At 40.4% G+C, this 21,504-nt stretch overlaps 1 protein-coding gene across 6 annotated transcripts in view; it reads left to right on the top strand.

Moving 5' to 3' along the window:
- mctp1a (multiple C2 domains, transmembrane 1a) overlaps positions 1-21,504 on the top strand; it is a 179,143-nt gene that overhangs the window by 58,200 nt on the left and 99,439 nt on the right. For all 6 annotated transcript variants that reach the window (XR_007449595.1, XM_049579953.1, XM_049579955.1 and 3 more), the window contains exon 2: positions 8,353-8,473. Coding sequence is in view for 5 of the 6 variants with exons in the window: in XM_049579953.1 (XP_049435910.1) it covers positions 8,353-8,473 (121 nt within the window). In the remaining variant the exon portion in view is untranslated. The remainder of the gene's footprint in view (positions 1-8,352; positions 8,474-21,504) is intronic.

Genomic DNA, 21,504 nt, shown 5'->3' on the forward strand with positions numbered 1-21,504 from the left:
CATATAATCCAGGATAAGAAATGTATGACTCTGGTTGATATCCCAAATGGGAAGTTTTCTAAGCAGCTATGTAACTCACCCGTTTACCCTTTAAATGTGAAAGATGCCTTTCAGAAAAATCTCCCAGTAGGCCATTTCACTTCTTTCAAGCTTAAACTACAGGGCTCTGCTGAAGGATTTAAACAACAGCACAGCACATAGTCGTATAGTAAAACTTTCAAAATAATTGTCACACATCAGCCACCACCATCACCAGCAGCTCAGGGGGTTAAGGATGTTTGACATGCTGATAAGAAAATTAATTCAAACACTAGAGGACTGAACTTCTACAGTTGCATGCATGCTTCTTGTTTCTGTAAAAGCAAGTTTGGAAATAAACCCCACTCTGGTGACAAGTCTTGTACCATTTGAACTTTTACAATATCTTTTATCTCATGCTCACAGATAAACAGAACTATTAGAACACAGGAAGTCAGAGCTGACTGCTCTCCTCAGATGTACTTAATTTCCGTTTCCAAAGACCAGATGCATTGATGTCTTTAAGCGGTGGGAGGTTCGCCATGCTATGCACACACTATAGCACTGCTTAATTAGTTTGCCTCAAGGGGACAGACTGCGGAAGATCGTTGAAGGCTTTGAGGAACTTTGTTAAAGCTAGAAAGATATTGACAGATTTGAACTTCCTCAATCAATAACTCATAAGTGAAACGTTTTCATCAAAACAAGCTGTCCTCCAAGCTGGACAAATAATATTGGTCTCTATGTGCAGCCGGTTGGAGATGAGTGCGTAGGGACTGTCTACAAAGTGCAACACTGAAAAGAGATACTACAAAAGTATTCAATAACTTCACTGTTATCATGTTACAAGCTGTTGTGGGTCACCTCTTGTTGAGCAGCACAGTCAAACAGACTTCAGCTTGTAATACGTAGGTCCTTCAGTGTGGTCCAGGACACGCTAGTGTACACACTGCTGAAAGTGTGTGGTCTGAGTAAGCAGATCTCAAGACGTATTGAGGACTGTTCTTAGAGCTGTCCACTGGTGATCCGATTACTGAATTGTTGGGTACTGTTGTAATTTGGTACGAGGAGTGACAAGCAGCCATTCATCAACACTCAGTTTACTCTTTTTTTCTGTTTAATCTGTCATTTTAATAGATTACACCCAGAAGCCTCTTGTTTTTACAGCATTATCGCCTTGTTCCGCTACTGCACTTTACCCTGTAGAGTTTGGTTAAACCTTTCACAGCTGGCTGTTTTCATTGACAGCCTGAGGAGCCCCACAAAGTGGAAAGTTACAGGTCTTGTATGGGTTGTGAGTACATCCTTGAAAAGTGCCTTTCCACACTTGGTGCTGAAAAAGAGATAGGACATTTTGAGCTGTCAAATGACCAACTTAGTCTTTTGATGTTTGACACACTGAACTCGCCTTTAGGCCTATATAAGTTTGATACTAAGGGTGTTCCAATGAATCACCACTGATTGTTATTGGCTGATATTGGTTCTAAATAATTGATTGGTGGTCTCTATGAAAGCCAATCAGAAGAGGCGATAAGATAATGCAAAACACGGAAGACAATTTCTCTATGCGGCGCTAAAATGCTAAAAATCACTGGTCTGGCAGTTCTGACAAACTGTAGCTCACACTGAACATTTACTGTTTGATTCATGGTTTACTGCTAACCTGACATCCAGCTCTCCTACCTGTCCTGAGTGCAGACACACCATCTGTTTCCCATTGCTCGCCACACACACACACACACACACACACACACACGCACGACACTGAAGGCTTCTGGCAAGGCTGCGATACACTCTGCTGCTTTCTGACAGTATTTACATTTAGCTTTGTGCTTACACTACCCACATGGCATCTTTGTTGTATTCCAGCTCTTTCTCATCTGCATTTCTCCAGGATTTGAGTTGTTTGCCTCACTGGACATTTCTCTAAACTGCTCAGTGGAACAATGCCGAATTAATTTATCAACGAAATACAGCTACTCACCAGCTACCTTTCTTTCACATGCAATGCCCACAGCTTTACTCACAAACCTCACTGTGAACAGCATGGAGACATCATTATCCAACTCTCCTACTTTAAAAACAGCTTGAAAACAATTTGGATGGTACACTGACTTATAATAAGGAGAATGGTGCCTCTTTCATTCCCACTATGTGTCCTGAACTCCTGTTCTTGCACTATGTAGCATCGGTGAGCAGGTAGTATCTCCTGCGAGATGTGTGTAACATAAAATGACACTACATCACACACACCAACTAGCTATAAGAAGAAGCAAGCTCAGTATTCTCAGTGTGGACATTGTGACAGAGGCAAAGAACCATTGTTGAACACCTCATAACACTGTTAGGAACTTTGTAACTGAGCAAACTATGGCAGGGTTGCTGTTTAAGTCAATCAACGACAATCCGATAACGGAGTGTACATCCCAGATATTCATTTTAATGCTTAATATACAAAGTTGATAAGAATAACTAAATCACTAAAAATGCACCACAATAAATTGGCTTCAAATAGACCCTGTGATTGATGGTTTGCGATTAGCGATTGGCCGATAATCCTAATCAGAGCACCCTTATTTGATACTGCTAGACACTGGAGACTCAGGAGCAAGCTGTTGACCTAAAAGGCCAAAACTAGCGTTCCCCTTCAGTGGTTTTTAAAAGGTCACAGACTCAATTTCAGTTTGCTGCACAAATGTGTCAGCGAGAGCATATCAGAGCTGGAACATTCATTAGCTCCACACCAAACCTGCTGTTAGTTTTGTCATGTCAAATTTCATTTTGTACTACTAAACTGCGACGCAGATCAAGCTGTGGCATTGTGTGTGTTGATCCTTTGTGAGATTTGTTGTACAGTGTAATTTTAATTAAGGTTCGGTGTGAGTCAATAGAAGCCAGGCTGTTTCACTAAGTGGTTTTTATGGCTCAGTTCATAGCATGTCCCACAGCTGAACCGATGCTCGTGCAGTATATCCAGATAATCTACTCCTAAACCTTCTGTGCCCTCCCTCCTGGACTGTAAGCAGCAGATTATATGCACTGTGTCTGGCTGGAGTCTGCTGGTGTGAAATAACCTCATGGATATTTATACTCATCTTTTCAGATGTGTGACACATCATCTGTCTTAGTTATTGATGAGGGATTAGCTCCCTGTCTCTGATTCATTTCTGATAACTCCACACATGAAGGAAAAGGCAGCAAGACACACACACGCACACACACACACACACACTCTTTGTGCATGCAGTGACATATACAATAGCCCCCTGGAGATGAGGGAAGGATGCAAGGTTTCCATCAATATTTGCAATGCGATGTGAAACTCTATCCCATTAAAGTAGTATTTAGTTAATGGAAAAGAAAATTGATATTGATTGATATTTGAATGTATTCAGTTGGGATTCAGTCAGAAGGGGTTTTTGCAAAATGCCGAAGGCTTGTATCCAAATACACAGAGCACTTTCCAGTGTAGTTCCCCAGGGATTATTTAATGAAAATTTAAAGTGCTTTGATTGTTGAAGCTCACTGGATTGGTGCCACATGCCTCCGTAATGAAACTTCCTACTTTCCTGTATTTACATTGTGCTGCTGGATGGTATTTATTTACACAGACATCGCTTATAGTTCTTTAGGTTTAGAATTCAATTATATTTAGTACACACATTTTAGATTAGAAATGTTGATGAAAAAATCTGTTAAATTGTTTGTGCTCAGAACCTTAAATAAAATATTGTAAATTGCATTTTTTGTGTATAATGTGTCACAGCTGAATACTTTTATTGCAAAGAATTCGCAGTGAAGTGGAGGCCAAATGAGCAAAGACATACACCTATTCTGTCTTTCTGTAAGGTCTCCCTGTGCCAGAATGTTTATTGCCCTCTGGGGCTTGAGTGAGACTGAAAATTAGGTTGTGGTAGCAGTTGTTTAGTTCTCTGTCAGCTTCAAGGAAGAGCACAGAGAAACACAGAGCAGGTGGAGTGGGATGGACCTTTGCTGCCTTTTCTTTTCCTGTTTTTTTTCTCCTTTTCTGTCACTGTGCATGTGTGTAGTCTGTATCTTTGCAGTATGTGGCTCTCTCTATTGAGGCCTGAGTGTGCAGAGGGAAGGGCTGAGGTCTACAGGGCTCAGGGGACAGGATAGAGCCAAATCCTCTGGGCCATATCTGTCCCGAAGAATGGACCTGGGTGATGGTTATTGAACAAAATGACTAGTTTGAGACCTAGAGTTTGCGTGTGTGTGTGTGTCTGTGTGAGTGTATGTGTGTGTCTGTTTATATCTGTCAGTATTTCAACTTTCTTTACTTCTACTTTTAGTTCACTTTTTTAATTATTGTGGCTGAGAATTGTGACAGAGATTGTGAAGAGAATATTGTTGACCTCCTTCTCTTCAAGGGAGACCTGGCTGTTTATAGATTAAATGAAATATTTTTTGACTATTCTAGATTTTAAATGGAACAAGTGAGCCCAATCAAGATCAACACCCTGGTCCCCTGCTCCACCCATACTTATGAGTTTGGGTATGCAACACAGAGCAACCCTCGTCTTTAACTGCATCATATTTTCTTTCTGTGCATGGTAAACAGTTGTATACTGGCAGCCTGTTTGTCTCTTTTATCTGGTTGTTTGCTCTAGCAGAGACTTCATTGATCCTATCATGTGTACTGTCACTCACTCCAAGAGCCTGCACTATCTGCAAATCCATTTTAAATCCCGAGCTTCCTATTATGTTTGTGCGCATCTGTCTGTGAGTATGTGCTTTTAACTTGTGTGTCTGTGTCTGTTATTGGTGCTGTACGCCATACGCACAATAAATACTGACATTCTGAAAGATACAAAGCACTGAGGATTTCATACATGTGCAACAGAGAGGAAAAAAACGTGCACTGGCATTTTCTGTGGGCACAGCGTGTCTGGGGATTTCCATCTTTTCCTTAATCGCTGTGTGGTATGATGTGACCTGACTTGACATTGTGTTCTGTGTGTCTCTGCGTCACTGTTAGTCACATTCATAGACAAAAGGGCTTAATGTTACATGGTCAACTGTCATCCAATCCTATTGGATGTATCCACCCACAGTTCAATTACAATACATGCCCTGTTGACCCCAGGTTTATCTTATCCAAACACACAGCTTGAACTCTCTCTGTCCCTGAATGTTTGCTATGGATTCTCCAGATATTTGTTGAGCTGGTGCACCTGTTACCTAACAACAGATTACTTTTGTTGTGTCTCACTTTTTCCTTTTCCCCAAAAAACTGACTCTAGTTCTCTTCCTGTCTCGTTTGTACCTGTTTGACAGCAGGTGCTGTTAGGCTAAAATTGCCAAGGGTTGACTTTTCCATGGAGAGCACTACATTTCCCATCTAGCTGCTGTGGTTTGAAGTGCTGCTGTGTGTTATTTGTACCATGATGAAAAATAGTAATGTGCACAACTCCAAAAATCTTAAACGATACAGATGGCAAGGATCCAAAAACAATCGGAACACTGGCCCTCATAGATAAATTTACTTACTTAATGTGGGCAAAATGAACAAAAACACATGGCTACAAAGCCATCTTCCGCAATGATGATAATGCTTTGTGTTGTATATACAATCTGTACTATCCTCTGCACATAAACATATTGGTATTTTATAATCATAGCTATTTGAATTACACTGGATCACGGTTACAGTGATCAACTGTTTATATGGATCAGAAAACTTGGGACAGAATCCTATACAAAGGATGTTGTAATTATTTCCATACAGTAATCAAGTAGCCTGCTTACAGTGTTCAATTTGGGTTTTTCATTCACAACATATGGAAAAAATTAAAGCTGCGCTAATTTAATTTTGAAAATTTTACTCCCATGACACTTTGTCTTGTAGTAACCCATCTGCTTCCAGCTGGCTCCCTGAGGCTGGTGCTGCATGCACATTGAAATCATTGCAAAAAAAAGAAAATTTAATTGTGTCTCAATCAAAAACGTAGTCTCTTTGAATCTTGCCAAACAAGATGCAGCAGATAAACTTGGTGCTCCTCAGGCTACTCAAACGAAACAGCCATGGCTGCTAGTGATGGACACAGAAAATGACTGTGCACGCACAGGGAAAGCACCTGTGGTTGAAGCCGCCCTCATTATGTGGATTGTAATGCTCCTCTTAAGTGGGCCCTTAGTGAGTTATACTTCATATACAGGACAGTATTATCATGTATTTGAATTATACACAGTAGAAAAGCCTAATTTAATTTGTGCAGGTATTTGAAAAGTTTTTGAAACAGCTGTACTGTGTTTTGAAACAGTCAATAATATTCAACAAATAGTGAAGCTGCCAGTTTTATTAGTTTATATTCATGTAATAAATATACAGATGTCAATTAAGTGATAATCTGCATGAGAAATGTGATCAGTCTGACCAAAGTGATTACTTGAAATGGTTTCCACTAATTATTGGCCTTAATGTGTTGACAGTGACAGTGATTCTTTTTGGCAAGTGTCAGTGGGCTGCCAGTACTGACATGTTGTCGCCTGAACTGCATAGATTTACAGCTATTTTAAGATTATTTTCTAAACTGATATTCCTCAGATGTAGTTTAATAGTAGCATAGTTTTTGAATTGCCTTTTGTGTATCATAACATGATAGCAATATCTCCTGCAGTCTCTGCACACACTTGCTAGCACGTTTGTTTCTCAAGTGGCATATTTACCAGTCTCAGTTTCCTCATGCATAGAAAATGAAAGTTAATCATGATATTCATTATAGATTATTACATTAGTTTATGAGGGCAGCCCGAGATAATCACTGTAATATAGTGGGACTACACTGGACTGCAGTGTAATTATACTCACTATTATTAACCTGTAGCCTCGATGCAATGCTGTCCCTACAGTACTGAAGAACAGTGCTGCACTATCATATTCCACCATAACAACAGCAGGCTACGTCTAAAAATAAGGTGCTGACTGCCGTGCATATTCTATTAGCAAGCAATAAAACAACTATTAAATATGCATATTGTTAGCATTATTACACACAGACATATAGACTGTTATTAGGGTTATCCATCCTTCACTGTTATTACAGGGATTTTTGTCGACAATAGCCCACAGTCAGTTTATGATTTAAGGCAGCCAGACATCATTCTGGAGACAATGTTATTAGCAATTACAGGAAATGTTATGACAGCATTATTAGTGTGCATTTTGATGACAGTGTTAAAAGGGAGTCTCCTCGAGGGCTGCCTTTCTCCTTTTTCTTCCCCATTTGCATCCTTACCCTAATTTTAGCTGTCCAAAGATCACTTTGCTCTTGTGCTCCTCTCTAGAGAGAGCTGCTCTTATGCTATCCTTGGTAGTCTGTTAGTGGCCTCCCAGTGGCCCACTAGCATTTTTCTCCTCTTTTATAGCTATGCTTAGCCTCATCTCAGAGTACGATAGCTGGGTAGATATGACAGCAGTGCCCACGCACGAGCTGGGGGAGGGGTCTGAGAATAAAAATAAGATGAGCAAAGGCTGGATAATGAAAGTAAGCTGTAGTGGATCTCAGAGCATACCCTGGTTCGTCATGTGGCTCGCTAATGGGCCTCTACATCCAAGGGGAACCATGATTAGAGCCAGTGGGGGCTCCATGACAAAGTACAGTACAGCACTGCCCTCAGGGCTGCAGCATGGCATGTAACGCCATAGAGATGACCCCTTCCAATAGCTGTATACTCAGAAGCTTTCCAAGGAGGTTGCATGCCTTTTACAAGTAGTTGTCAGGCTACACATTCAGCATGTGTCATGTAATGTACAAATATTGACTTTTCAAAGCGTGAGAAATTTCTCTGTTTACCTTTTTAAATGTCTTCTTAGCTGCAGGCTTTTTATTTGCCCCGCTCAGAGAGATTGATTCAGAGCAAAGTGATGCTGCAGCAGAAATTTCTCTTACATTTTGGACACGTTTTAGCTGATGTTTAACTTTCATTGTATCTAAATATTAATGGCTCTGACTCAGACCAAAAAGTTATCTGCCTTATAATATAGAAATAATCATTTTAGTAAGTCAGATTTATTAAGATACTGACCATTTTGAAATAGCTGCCATTTAATTTGACATATTAATGTATATCTTCTATGCTTTTATTGTGATTATCTTTTGCTGCTGCCTTGGCCAGGTCTCCCTTGAAAAATATATTGTTGCTATTATTGATTTTAATGTCACATATGTGCTTGCTGATGTTGTCATTTCTTTGACTCAAAGATGTGTCTGGTTTATGTACTGTATGTCTTCTTCCTTTTCTTTGTCCTTCTTTTTATCCTCCACTGTACTGGTAAACCTGTATAGCTCATGTGACTTCTTCTCTCTACAGGGCATCAACATAGTGGGGCCCAGTAATGCAGAGCCGCCACCTCGACCTCCGAGCCCAGCCATGTACCAGCTGGATATCGTCCTGAAGAAAGGGAACAACTTGGCCATCCGAGATCGGACAGGTAGGAGCTCTGTTTGTTCTTCCTGTTACCTCAGCAGCATTGAGGTTTATGTGTGAAGACAGGGTAGACAGCTTTATCAAGCCTCTATTTAGCTCACCAAATGAAAGCTATGCTACCCTGCTCTCTGTCCACCTCTTTCGATTGCTTTTTCACTGATGCAGGCAGCCCAGCACCCAGGATACGGTCTTTGAAGAACTGAACTGTCTTATGCTCATTTTCATTCTTAGCGTATCCTGCATTCACCTGCTGTCTTTGGGGGTCTTCCTCCATTTTCATATGTGCCTCTTTTTGTCAATGTAATATTTATCTTGGCACTATTCTTTCCTCTCTTTTCACCTCAATTTTTCACCTCTTTCTTATCTCACTCCCCTTGTAGGGTTTTATTAAATCACACATCTCATCCTCACACCCCACTCCATTTTCCATGTGTGAAGTGAGATGAAATTACTAGGGATGATGTGGGACATTTCATGTGCATCCAGGAAAACAATTCAGCTTTGGCTCAAGCTTGAACAATGTCACATTGTGAACCAGTTTTTGCTAGTATGATACCCTGGCTGCTTTTGTGTAATATGACTAAACCATAGTGAATGTCTTTCACTCCAGTGTTCCAGTGTGATCAAGGCTTTTAGTTTAAGTAACGACTGTACTGTATTGTTTATTATTTCATGAGACCCATATTCTCACACATGTTTCTGCATTTCATGATAAATATTTAATTCAGTGGCTTAAAAGAACCAAAGTCAGAGGGCCAAAAATATTGAGTGGCACTTCATAATGGTTAAGGGAGGGGTGGAGGAGGAGTGCGAATGTTTTTGCAGTGTTGTCGCCCATTGTGGAGAGAAATAGAGTTTATCTGCCCTTTGCACCAGTTTAAAAGATATTATCTCTATTAAACAAGCTGCTAAACAGTATTTTTTTGCGTCTTTGGAGCGATTGTGATTTTAACTGCAAGACAGATTCTAACCCACTGTGGAGGCTGTCTGAGCACAGCCCTAATAGTGTTTTTAAGCAGGCAGTTATGTCTCGCATAGTGGAAAGGCCAGCCAGAAAAACAAGCGAGGCGAGAGATTTTCTTATAAAAACTCACAGACAGTGGTTTGGATAGTGATGGATGCAGAGGTCTCATTAATGGTTGTAGCAGTAACCATGACGACGGACCCGAAGAAAAAGCTCCCTCCCGTACATTTTGCTTGACTACCTGTCCGCCTGGATAATGAGCAGTGAGGCACGGAGCTCACCTGTCCTGTCCTGAGTGCATAAAGACAGCTCATTAGAGAGAGAAGAAGAGACAGAGACACAGTTAAATAAAGGAGATATCGTGGATTGAATTTAATATGACCAATAATATCTTAATAACAATCAGTGTTGTAACACAGCTTGTTTTGTCACACAGTGTTCAGAGAGTGCTTTTTTTTGTAAATATTAATATATGCAGCAACTGATTAAATCTCAACATGCTGTACTGTCAGGACATTCACATGCTTTCCTACAGCAACCAAAGGATAAACTGCAAAAGACAGACATAGGATTTTCGGGATTTTCCATGAGCCAATCAGTCTGAGCTCCATTGTCAGGTAGATTGAAGAGGGCTTGGTTGTCAAAGAAAAGCATTTTCTGGAAGAAACAATTTACCTCTGGTACCTATTGATTCACTAAAATCCTTGACATGAATTATAAATGACACAGATGGCTCCCAGTTTTGTCTACAAAACATTTTTCGGAAACATCTTCTCAGAAATACCTCCGCAGCATTATGGAATTTCAGATATTCATACTCAGTGAACCTGGAAGTGAAACTAAAATGAAATGAGCTGAAATTCTCACTTTACATCCAGACTTTGCATACTAATCACCACATTGCAATATATCCTAAACAAGTGTGGCATCAAATCAAGTGGCTGCTGTCTGATTTCCAGTCAAACTGCTATTAAAGTCTTGAATATTGATGGATACTGGGATTTACAACTTAACTTTAAAGGAGACTCGACATGACTTGACTTTAAAGGCGCTAACAGAAGCACACAGGTAGCAAACGCCTGTCGCCGCAGCTCTGATCCATGCATCAAAGTGATGTATGCACCTAGACACAAGGTTGACTAGTTAGACACAAAAGCGGTGGGGGGGGGGGGGGGGGGGCGCAGTGACAAGGGGCATCTGATTTCACATGAGCACACTGTCTTCTGTTGATATCCCTTTGTTGTAGATCCAAGGCATAAAAGGAAGCTTTTTGTGTAGCGAACAAACGAGGGCAGGGGCTCAACAGAAGTTGAGATGGAAAAGCCCTCACAGCCAATTAAAGGATCTGTTGCTATAACAACATTTCCTCAATTTGAGGAGAGTAAAGTATGGACCCTTCTCAAAGTGAATACAAATAAGACAGAGAGTGGAGGGGCATAATGGCAACAAAACATTTGAAATTTGAAATAAAACTGTGCTTGACCTGGCTGTTCTCCAGAGAAGCACTTTTTTATGATAATTAAATCAGGATGATGTGTTTTAATTTACTTTACATTATAATAATAAAGTATATGTATGCAGTATTGTAAATCAACAGACACTTAAAGCAGATGATTCACTAACTTTAACTTTACATTTTAATTTAAAACATCATGTTACATCTGTGGCCGGAGCTTCTTTCCATCATGCGTTCACCAAACTTTCCCATGTCACATTTCATTATGGGCTACACAATTTGCTGCAAGCAAGAGGATATGTCTGTCTTTTGGCTATAAGAAATAGAGTTGAATTTTTAATAGTTGAGGATTTCCTCCTCAGCAAGAGGCAAGACAGTGTCCAGAACATGAACAATACATCCAACACCAATCTTTGAAGGCTCATTCTTGTCAGTCTTAGACTTTTTGAACCCTTTATGGTCACTTTCTATACCCATAAAGCACTAGCAAAAACAAGTTGCCATGCATACAGTAGCTCACCTGCAAGCAGTGTATATGCAGCTGCTTTCCTGTAAGGGCATGATACAGTAATGAGTCACAAATATGATTTTATCTGATTAAATAAAACATAGTTTTTCTTATAAATGGGTTCAAACTTAAAGCACTCCCACTGATTAAACTAAATATGAAATATTAGCCTCTCTTGACTGGCCACAGAAAAGCCTCTTCTCCAGTTGGCAACAGCTGCACTCTACTGCACTCCTCATAAAACATTTTGAGCTCTTGCACCCTCTTGTGCTCGTGAATTCCGCTGAGCATGCAGATGCTGTCATCTTAAGCCTGTGAGTGCGCGGTGCTCAGGGCAGAGAGCAGACGTGGGACACAGTGAAGGCACTGACAATACATGCTGGAAGAGCAATGTGACATTATGCAAATATCTATGTGTCACATTATGATGGCATTATGGTGTAATATTAATTTCACCGTACTGTAGCCCTTATTCACATGTTTTTACATTGACAGTATCCTTTGTCTTCCCTTAATTCCTTAGCAGTTAACCATGTTATCTTCATCCTAATCCTCTTACAGTACACACAAATGTTTGAATATACATGCGTAGGTTGTAGATGCATCTATGTTCAGGATAGTCATTGCCACATTGGCATTATTCTCTGCTAGAGTTTAGTTGGTATCTAGCTGAGCCATCACAGCACACAGACCTCTAAGGGAGCACTTCCCTTATCCTCAGAAGACTGCTTGATAGGAGTAAGTCGATACCACTCCCGCACTTGTCTGGTGTTAAGCAAACAAGAGACATTTGGGAGCTTACCACAATAGTTTGCTGGCATTTTCATCAGTCTCGCCTCAGTCGGCACAAGCCACTTCACAATTTGTCACCAGGAGAGACAGCCAACAGATGCCATGGTTTAATACTATGACAAGATAACCAAAATAATCATCGGATATGAGTGAACCAAGTAGATAGATGTGTTCCACAGTTGTTTTAACAAGGTACAGCTTGTACAGAAGCTGACGATGTGGTCTCTCATCTAATCCTGCCTCATTATACCTCCCTCTGATGATACTGTATTACATATAAACCGCAGGAAGACAGAAATTAGCAGTGAATTAGACGGAGTAGGAATGATGGCCACTCCTTTTTTTCTTTTTGTTTATTGTTCCAGCCCAGCAAATCCTTCTTGTCCAATAACCTTGCTTTGAATTTCACTTTCACTTATCCTGTTGGACCCTGTTGTGTCCCCGGGGTGCTAACCCTGACTTAGCTGTCTTATATGATGGGTTACCAATGGGACATTTTGCAGCTTTGAAGGTGACCTCAGATGAAAACACACAGCCCTCCATCTCTGCTCTTACACTAGTTCATCTTGGGTGAGGTGAAACAAGGTGACACTTACGGTATATATAGCCCAAGACACAACAGCCTTTCTTTCCATCTTGCATACCTTCTGTGTATTTGTGTGTGTGTGTGACAGAGGACAAAGAGGATGCACGTTCCTTATTGATTTAAGCATTTGCTGTGTCTTTTGACTTTAAGGGGCTTTTTAAAGTGGGGTTGTATGAAGTACTTATCCATAGTCAGAGTAGTATATACAGTAGATGTCAGTCAGCATGCCCCCAGGTTGAAGAAGCAGGCTGGATGCTGACATGGAAGCCAAGCAATTTACTGCTGTGGAGAGATAGCAACAAAATGTATTTTTGCCACCTAAGAAACGTCCCACCTCAAAAAAAAAAATCAATATCAGTTTAAGTCTACACTATATTGTGAGTTTTTTCACTGCCTTACCTGAATGTCAGACAGTGATTTCAAACAGGAAAATGAACTGTTATGTTGCTCTCTTCAAAGGCAGACTCCCAAAACTTCAGCATTGCTGAACAGAGGAGCTGCTGGTCTACCGCTTTGTGTTATTGTGTGACTTTGGGGGTTTGGAAGGGTTAGTTCAGATTGTCAGTCACACAATAACACAAACTAACCAACTGATTAAAGCAGCGGAGGACCAGCAGCTCCCTTGTTCAGCCAGCTAAAATGACTGTTTTTCTCAATGGAGTCTGGTTGCTGTGGTGAGAACATAGATGGGGAACTGAAGCTGTTAATGTCTCTCTCATCGAAATGGGCTGTCTGACCAAAAGTTAAAGCGGTGAAAATACTCTCAATGTAGGGCACACTTAAACTGATACTGATTTTTTTTTTAGGTGGCTAAAATACGATTTGTTGCTGAACCCCATCTACAGCAGTACATTGTTTAGCTTCTGTGTTGGACTCCAGCCTGCTTCTTCACACTGGGGGCACGCAGACAAACCTACTGTCGTTAAAACACTGTCTATGGATAAGAACCCATTTTCAAACAATCCAAAATATCCCTTGACATAGGTGTACACTTTTAGACAAAACAGCATGTGAATTCTGTGCCGTTACCAAACCAGCCTCAAAGTCTTGGACGCTGGGCTTCCCCACATGCACATGAACACAAAGGAAATTTGAAAGGTTAACATAACAAAAAAAAAATCTGTTCATAGAGGAGACTTCCTGCTGCCTGCTGATGTGTGTGAAAGGCCTCCCCAGGTGCTACTCCAAAATCAAGAAAGCGTTTCCAGCTGTCAGAGGCAATTGAAATGGGTAATGTCCAACAGTTTAGTAGTGATCAGGAATCTGGGAGGTGTGACATAGTTTATAAAGTTATAGTGACCAGATGATGTGTTGTTAATTGGGCTACTAATCATGCACAAAGATCAAATGTTGATCAGCTGTGAAGATGGATTTGTTAGTGCTAAACATGTATGCGTGTGTGTGTTTTGTGTGGATGTGTAGTTGTGTTATAATGTGCACGTTTGTACAATATATCTCCATTGAGTGTCTATTTAAAGAGGCAACAGACAGCATATTTTCCTAAATATATCATTATGAAAATAATGTAGGTTGCACAGGGTAGTGGCTACAGTAAAATCAGACTATCAGTGTTTACATAGGTTACTTAGTGGCTGTGCAATCTTTGCAATAAGCTTCTGCCGGTGCCGAAATTTCGCGGAAAAAATCTGCTTTACGGCAGGAAACGCGTCATGTATTGCGAAATTGGTTGGTCAGCCAATCAGGGACTGGAGCTGGTCCTTATGAGGAGTTGGGCATGAGATAGTTGAGTCGCGACCACAATGGCAGACGGACAAAGTTTGGAGACAAGTGAAAAACGGCCTAGCAAAAGAAAACGAGCTCCTCTGTCTGAGGAGGCAAAGAAGAGCAAAAAGGAGAGTGATAAAAGAAGAGGGAAAACAAGAGTAAACCTCAGTCAGGCGTTCAAGAGATGGAGGGAACTCCGTGACCAAAGAGGCTTTAAAACCGATGTCCAGCTAGCTTTCTTTCTAATGGATCAGTAAGTAACACGGCTAAATGTTAGCTAGACGAGAGAGGACTGTACTGTACTGGCTGCTAGTTAACTCCTAGCTGGCCAGCATCGCAAATCGCCGCAACCAGGGACCGGGTAGCAAGTGTTGGTCAGCTAACATCCTCATTGCCATTCTACGGCAGCCCTCAGACAGTGATACCCCCCTCCCTTTCTTCTGTTCTCTTCTCACGGAGGCAGCTATCGACGGACATTGCCCAGATAAGTTACGCCCAGCTAAGTGAACACTGGACTTTGTTTCCCATTCAATTTGAGCTCCAACCGGCGGCATTGTTTCCATACGGTACCCTTTATTCTAGAATCGGGACTGTTTACATGTGCATATTGGTATAATTCCACTGTGTCTACTGTTGTTTGTACTGATACTGTGCATATTGGTATCATTTACTGTGAGTTGTTTGTACTGGTACTGTGCATTCTGGTATAATTATTTGCATTACTATTTGTTTTTTCTTCAGATAAATCTGATAATTGTTGCTCGGTCTCTTTACTCATTTATTTAGTAGAGTGTCCACACACCTTCTCATTATACATATACATAGAGGTATGCCAGTGGCTTTACAGCCTACATTTCATTTATTTAGAGAGTCTAATAGAGTCATATTATTGATTATTTCTGATCCCCACGGACAATTTGGTTGTTGCGACAGTGCGACCAACACCACTGACGCTAGGTGGCGCCAAGCTAAAAAAAAAAAAAAAAAAAAGAACCGAATCCTATCTGTTGCCTCTTTAGGTGTTTGAGTTTTTTTAAAGTTACCATAGAGTTATTGTTTGAAATTGTTCCTAAAGTTGATGGTTTAATGATTCCCTGTGCAGATATCATCTCTCTCAGGCTCTGAAACTGGGGAGAGTGGAGTCCTAATGACCGTTTTAAGCACCATAACTATTCCTGTTCCACTCCTTGGTTTGGATGTAATGGGTGATTATGCAAATGAAACAGGTGCACGTTATATTGCACAGAATTGACTCTGCTGCATTTCAGGCAGAGTTTAGTTGAATGCAGATAAATCAGATTGTTTCAGATGGGAAATTGTTCCTAACGGAAAGTGATTTGTAGTGTCAATCTGCAGATACGATCAGAAAGAGGGAAATGAGCATTCGCCTGAGCTGCAAATCATTTTTTATCTGCTGAGACACACTTTTTGCTTTGCAGTTATTAATCATAATTCTTTGTTTAAAGATTACCTTCATTCAGCTTCGTATACCATTGTAAATGTACAACATCTCAAAAATGCAATACAGATCAACTTTAGATTCCTGACACGATAATTACGAGTGGTAATGCAGTTTTTGGAGCATTTAAACACTGCCAATAGAAACACTGGTGAATTTCAAGCCTGGTTACAATCAGTACAATACATTGTATTTATAGTCATCAGACTGACAACATGTTTCCACCAGTCGTCAATATTTGTTCTCAATAGTTTGATCGGCGGTCTTGATAAAGGCCAATCAGATGATGCAAAACATGCAACACAATTTCTCTTCGCCCCACTAACTAAAATGCAAACAAAATATTATAGACTGGTTGGCTAATGTCAGTGTGTGTGTGTGTGTGTGTGTGTGTGTGTGTGTGTGTGTGTGCGTGCGTGCGTGTGTGCGCGTGTGCTTGCATGTAGTAGGTGGTTTCCCAATTGTTGGTTATATGCGCAGGGATGCAGATGTGAAACAGGAGCAGGACAAGTCATGATTCAACCCGTTTTATAAGTTTGATTATAAAGACAAAATAATGGTTTTCCCTCAACTAGATTGACTTAATAAATTTAATATTCCCAAACTTTATGTTCAACTAAAACTTGACTAAAAAGCAGGATAAGTTTGACTAAAAATGCTAAAAACTAACAGCTAACTTAATTAACAATAGTTGTAATTTCGGTAGCACTTTATAATACAGCCCGTGTTTTACGACGTAACTCCCCGTGTCTTACGGCGTAACTTCCCGTGTCTTACGGCGTAACTCCCCGTGTCTTACGACGTAACTCCCCGTGTCTTATGGCATAACTTCCCGTGTCTTACGGCATAACTTCCCGTGTCTTACGGCGTAACTCCCCGTGTCTTACGGCATAACTTCCCGTGTCTTACCATATACTTATTGGGACTTTCATGGTAACTCTCTGACATCTACATGGCATTTTAGAGGAACCTGTTGTGTAGTTTCGCTTGTCTTACAGTAGACCTGCCGGGGTCTTACAGTGGAACTGCTACTGTCTTATGCTGTCACTCCCAGTGTCTTATAATGGAACTTCATGCGTCTTACCTTGCACTTACTGGGACTTCCCGGGTGACTCTCTGACATCTACCATGACATTTTGGGGGAGCCTATATGGTTTAGTTTCACTTATGACTTACAGTGTAACTCGCTATGTCTTACAGTAAAACGTCATACAGTCCAACTCCTGATGTCTTACCATGTAGGCCTACTTATTAAAACTTATAACTATAAAATCAGATATGATTTACAGTTTTAAAATACACGAAAATCATACTGCAATATGTAACCTGTTTAATCACACAATGACAACTTCAGAGTTATAAAATATCTTTATTCTTTACCACGCAGACACCTGGTACTTACATGCTAAGTGCCCAAGACTTCCCCTGTAAGTACCAGGGACCGGGCTGTATTGTAAAGTGCACACTGTTCACCCTTCCTTACCATGCAGGTACCTAGTACTTACACTCTAAGCACCCGAGACTTCTGCTGTACCTACCAGGGACTTTCCCTGTAATTACCAGAGACCTACACTGTACTTATCAGGGACCGGGCTGTATTGTAAAGTGCACACTGTTCGCCCTTCCTTACCATGCAGGTACCTGGTACTTACACTCTAAGCACCCATTCCCCACCCATGAAGTTCCATTATAAGACACTGGGAGTGACAGCATAAGACAGTAGCAGTTCCACTGTAAGACCCCGGCAGGTCTTAGAGGAGTTACGCCGTAAGACACGGGAAGTTATGCCGTAAGACACGGGAAGTTACGCCGTAAGACACGGGGAGTTACGTCGTAAAACACGGGCTGTATTATAAAGTGCTACTGTAATTTCTTGTTTTAATTTGCGTGTGTTGTGCTCATTTATCTTTTATGAAATTTTATTTATTTTATTCCGCAGGAAAGCTTTATTTGTTAAGCTCCAAGCTGCTCCCAATAACCACGTGTAGGCTGCTATGGTTTAAGTTGTCTCTGAGACAGATAGTGGACTATGTTGCACATTTGGCCACCCAATAAATAAACAGTTTTTATTTAGATACTTAACATACAATGTTGTTAAGAATAGTTAAGATCGGTAGATAGAAGATAGATTGGTATCTGACTGCTTCCACTGATTGGTGATCAGCCCAGAAATCCTGACCAAAGCCTCCTTAATAACAGGCTGTTCTGGCCAGTCAGACTTTGAGTCACATTTAAACACAATATTCCCACAACTGATGTGAAAAAAACTCAGCTGAATATATATCTGCAGACTTAATGTGTAATACTATGAATTATTAAATTAAGTCTAAATGTAGTTTGTCTATAAACTAGTGCAGCCAATGTTGGCTTATGTGCATTCCTTGTCCTTACACATCCCTACTAGAAACTCCTGTGATTATATCCTGCTGAGACTAAGTAATGACTAGACGGTTGTGTGTGCTGGCACTTTCCGTGCTCATTATATGATACATATGTGCTGTGCGTGTACATACTTAAAGGACTAATATTAGTGTAGAGGTTTGCAGTGATTAGATCTCAAAGTACGGCTGAGACCAGTCTACAGCAAGTCTAATTATCTCGTCTCCTGCGCCACGGCTTCTTAAGATTTGAAAACAGCGAGAGAGCCAGAGCTTGACACCACAGTCGGCATGGTGTCTCCTGTTTTATTTCAAGTCCCCTTCATTGCTTTCTCACCTCCCATGCTGTTCTCCCACATGCTGTGCAGTTTTGTGCTTTATTTTTGTTTCTGCTCATTCAGCTCAGCTGTATGAAACAAGAGATGTTACTGTTACGGTATCTCACACTTTGCATTTAATTGCATCATGGTGTTCCAGCATGGTGTTGCACAAAATAATGAAGGTTCATTTGGGGTAAATATCAGCAGAGGGCAGGAAAGTAAAGTCCTTTCATCATAAAGCAGCAAGAGGCAGAAGCATGCATGTGTGTGATTGTGTGTAATTGCAATGAGGCAGGCTCTCAATCCATCTGCCAGCATCCCATGATGAAGGCTCTGGTCTTTGCAGCCTTTTACAGCCAATACATCCTCTAGAGCAGATTGCATTCTGGGTAATGGGAAACCCCAGAGCTGCAACCATCCGTCAGTCCTGACATTACACATAGGCCAGCAGCTCACACTCGTATATACACATTCTCTCCTACAGCCGCACACAGCGCCCACGATCTGAGCACGAGGCTGCTTGGGGTTTGCAGCTCGAGCATGACTGTCGGTTTTATGGGCAGCTTTACTACATTTTTCTCTCCTCCTGTTCTCACATCTCATGACAAGCATCAGTGAGCCTCCTTCATGGTGTGGTTCTTAATAGCAGCATTTTGACAGGCAATGTGTTGGTCAACTCCTGCACTCAATATCAGTGCAGCAGTGAATGCCAAGAAGAAGGAAAAGTTCAGAATGAGCAGTTAATTTAAAGGTCAATGCTGAGGTTAATATGGTGCCACTTTTATTATCTTATGGTGAAATCCTTTTTTTTTTTCTCTTAAATAGTTGGCTTAATTTTCTTTTTTCATTACCGTCAATGCCACCTATTAGAATGTTACTTGTATAAAAGAATTAAAGTATTTGGGGCTGCATTCACAAACACTCTGAGAATACTCTCAGAGAGCTCCTAACTTAGCCCAAAAAATAGTAAGAAGTTCTATCTTGGGAGTGATTTAGGAAGGTTTTCAGAGCAACCCAGAGCTAAGAAGGGACAGAAACTTTTACCTTAGTGATCTTTATCTCCATGAATCATCACTTGCGCTCTCTGCTGTGGGGACGCCATTTTCTGCTTCCATCATGAAGTTGGTTTCATTGTCATGTGCAATGTAGTCACTAGCATGTAGCATCTAATCTAATCCTGCTTTGAGAACGCCTGTTTACACTTGCGCTGCTCTTGTTTGCCCGTTATTTTGTTGTAACAAAGTAATGAAAATGCTTAGGACACGGAAATACACTGGAGTAAAACTGGACTAAAATACTTTTACTCCAATAAATAGAAACGTATTAGAGTAGTATATTATTTAGGAAATGTGATCGAGTAAAGTTAAAGTTAAAATATAAAAACTTGAGTAAAGTACAGATACTCCCAAAAACTACTTAAATATTGTAACAGTATTATTACTTTTGATCAGGAGGCTGCTGTTTATAGTATTAAAGATTATATCATAAATGAAGGTATTCAGAGAGCTTTCCTGAGAAGTTGTTTTAAAAATTGAAGATTTAAGATCATCCCTTGGAGAATGAGATTCCTTAAAATGTTTTGTCAGTTAGTGTCCTTGTCCTTGTCCTTGTGCTTCTGGATACATTTTGGTCCACAAATGTAAGTTCACAGTGCACAACACTTCTTGCTTTCACTCTGCTCTCTGGTACAGGAGGCAGCTGCCCAGATGAAGGGAGGCTTTGCCCAGTCAGGCTCTGAGTTAATGTTATCTTCTGCCATCTGCTTTCCGCTTTTAAGTGGTAAAATTATAGCTCACAAGAACTTAATGTGATAAAGTTGTGGACTTTTGTTTGATATATAGTATCGGCATTTCAATCTGTTGTTAGCGTAGTTAGCACATATTAGCTTGGAGGGCTAACTTGGCTTGTTTACTATATTATGTAAGGTTGCGTGAAAGTCACTGTCACCCTGAATTTTTGGACAAACCCTGTTCAAACTCTTCATGAAAAAGTCAGATCCTTAGTTCATTTCCATTCAAAACGTATCATTCAGATTTGCATTACCCTGGAACTTAAACATCTAAACATACTATAATAGTTGTAGTGTTATTAATCGCCCCTGTGCTTTTCCTGTTATGATTTGACAAAATGTCTATGTTTAGAAAAGATTTAGAACTTGGAACTTCTGCTTTCACCGCCAAGGTGTCGTGCATAAGAGAAAGTTTATCAGAGATTTAAAATTGTCCAGGGTGTCCCCCAGCAAATTGATATGCAGAGGAGTGTTGCTCTGCTCTGAAGGTTAACGATATATTTCATAAAAGTTTAATGATTTGTTTGATTTTTGCAGAGGTGGTATTTTTATTTATTTATTTTCAGGAAAGGCACCACACCTCCTGTGTAGTTTGCTGCAGGAAACCCTGTTATGTGATGTAATTGCTATTGGCAAAGTTAGCAAGTCAGTATAAATGAATGTGTTGATTGTGTCTGAGCAGACATCAATCTATGAAAATGAACTCTAAACTATATTTCACAACATTTAAGAGGAGCTGTCTCAGATCCTGTAGACATTTGAAAAGTGATCTATTACAATTTAATTTTCAGGAATATGCTCTATAGTCTGTTGTTTTCTGTAACAGTCAATTTTCCCACATAAAATTAACATAACTTTCTCATATACTGAAAACTTAACAGCTTGGTTGTTTGGTGGGCTGAAAGCAGAGATTTCACGCTGAAATGTTACATTATTGATGGCTTTCTAATGCTATCAGCATGCGGCTTTTCTCATCCATATTCATTGTATTTTCATACTCAAAATGTTATCAGTATGTCTCCACGGTGTTTTACTCCAGCTCAGATCACATTTTCCAT

Source organism: Epinephelus fuscoguttatus, linkage group LG6 (assembly GCF_011397635.1).
Source record: "Epinephelus fuscoguttatus linkage group LG6, E.fuscoguttatus.final_Chr_v1".
NCBI lineage: Eukaryota > Metazoa > Chordata > Actinopteri > Perciformes > Serranidae > Epinephelus > Epinephelus fuscoguttatus.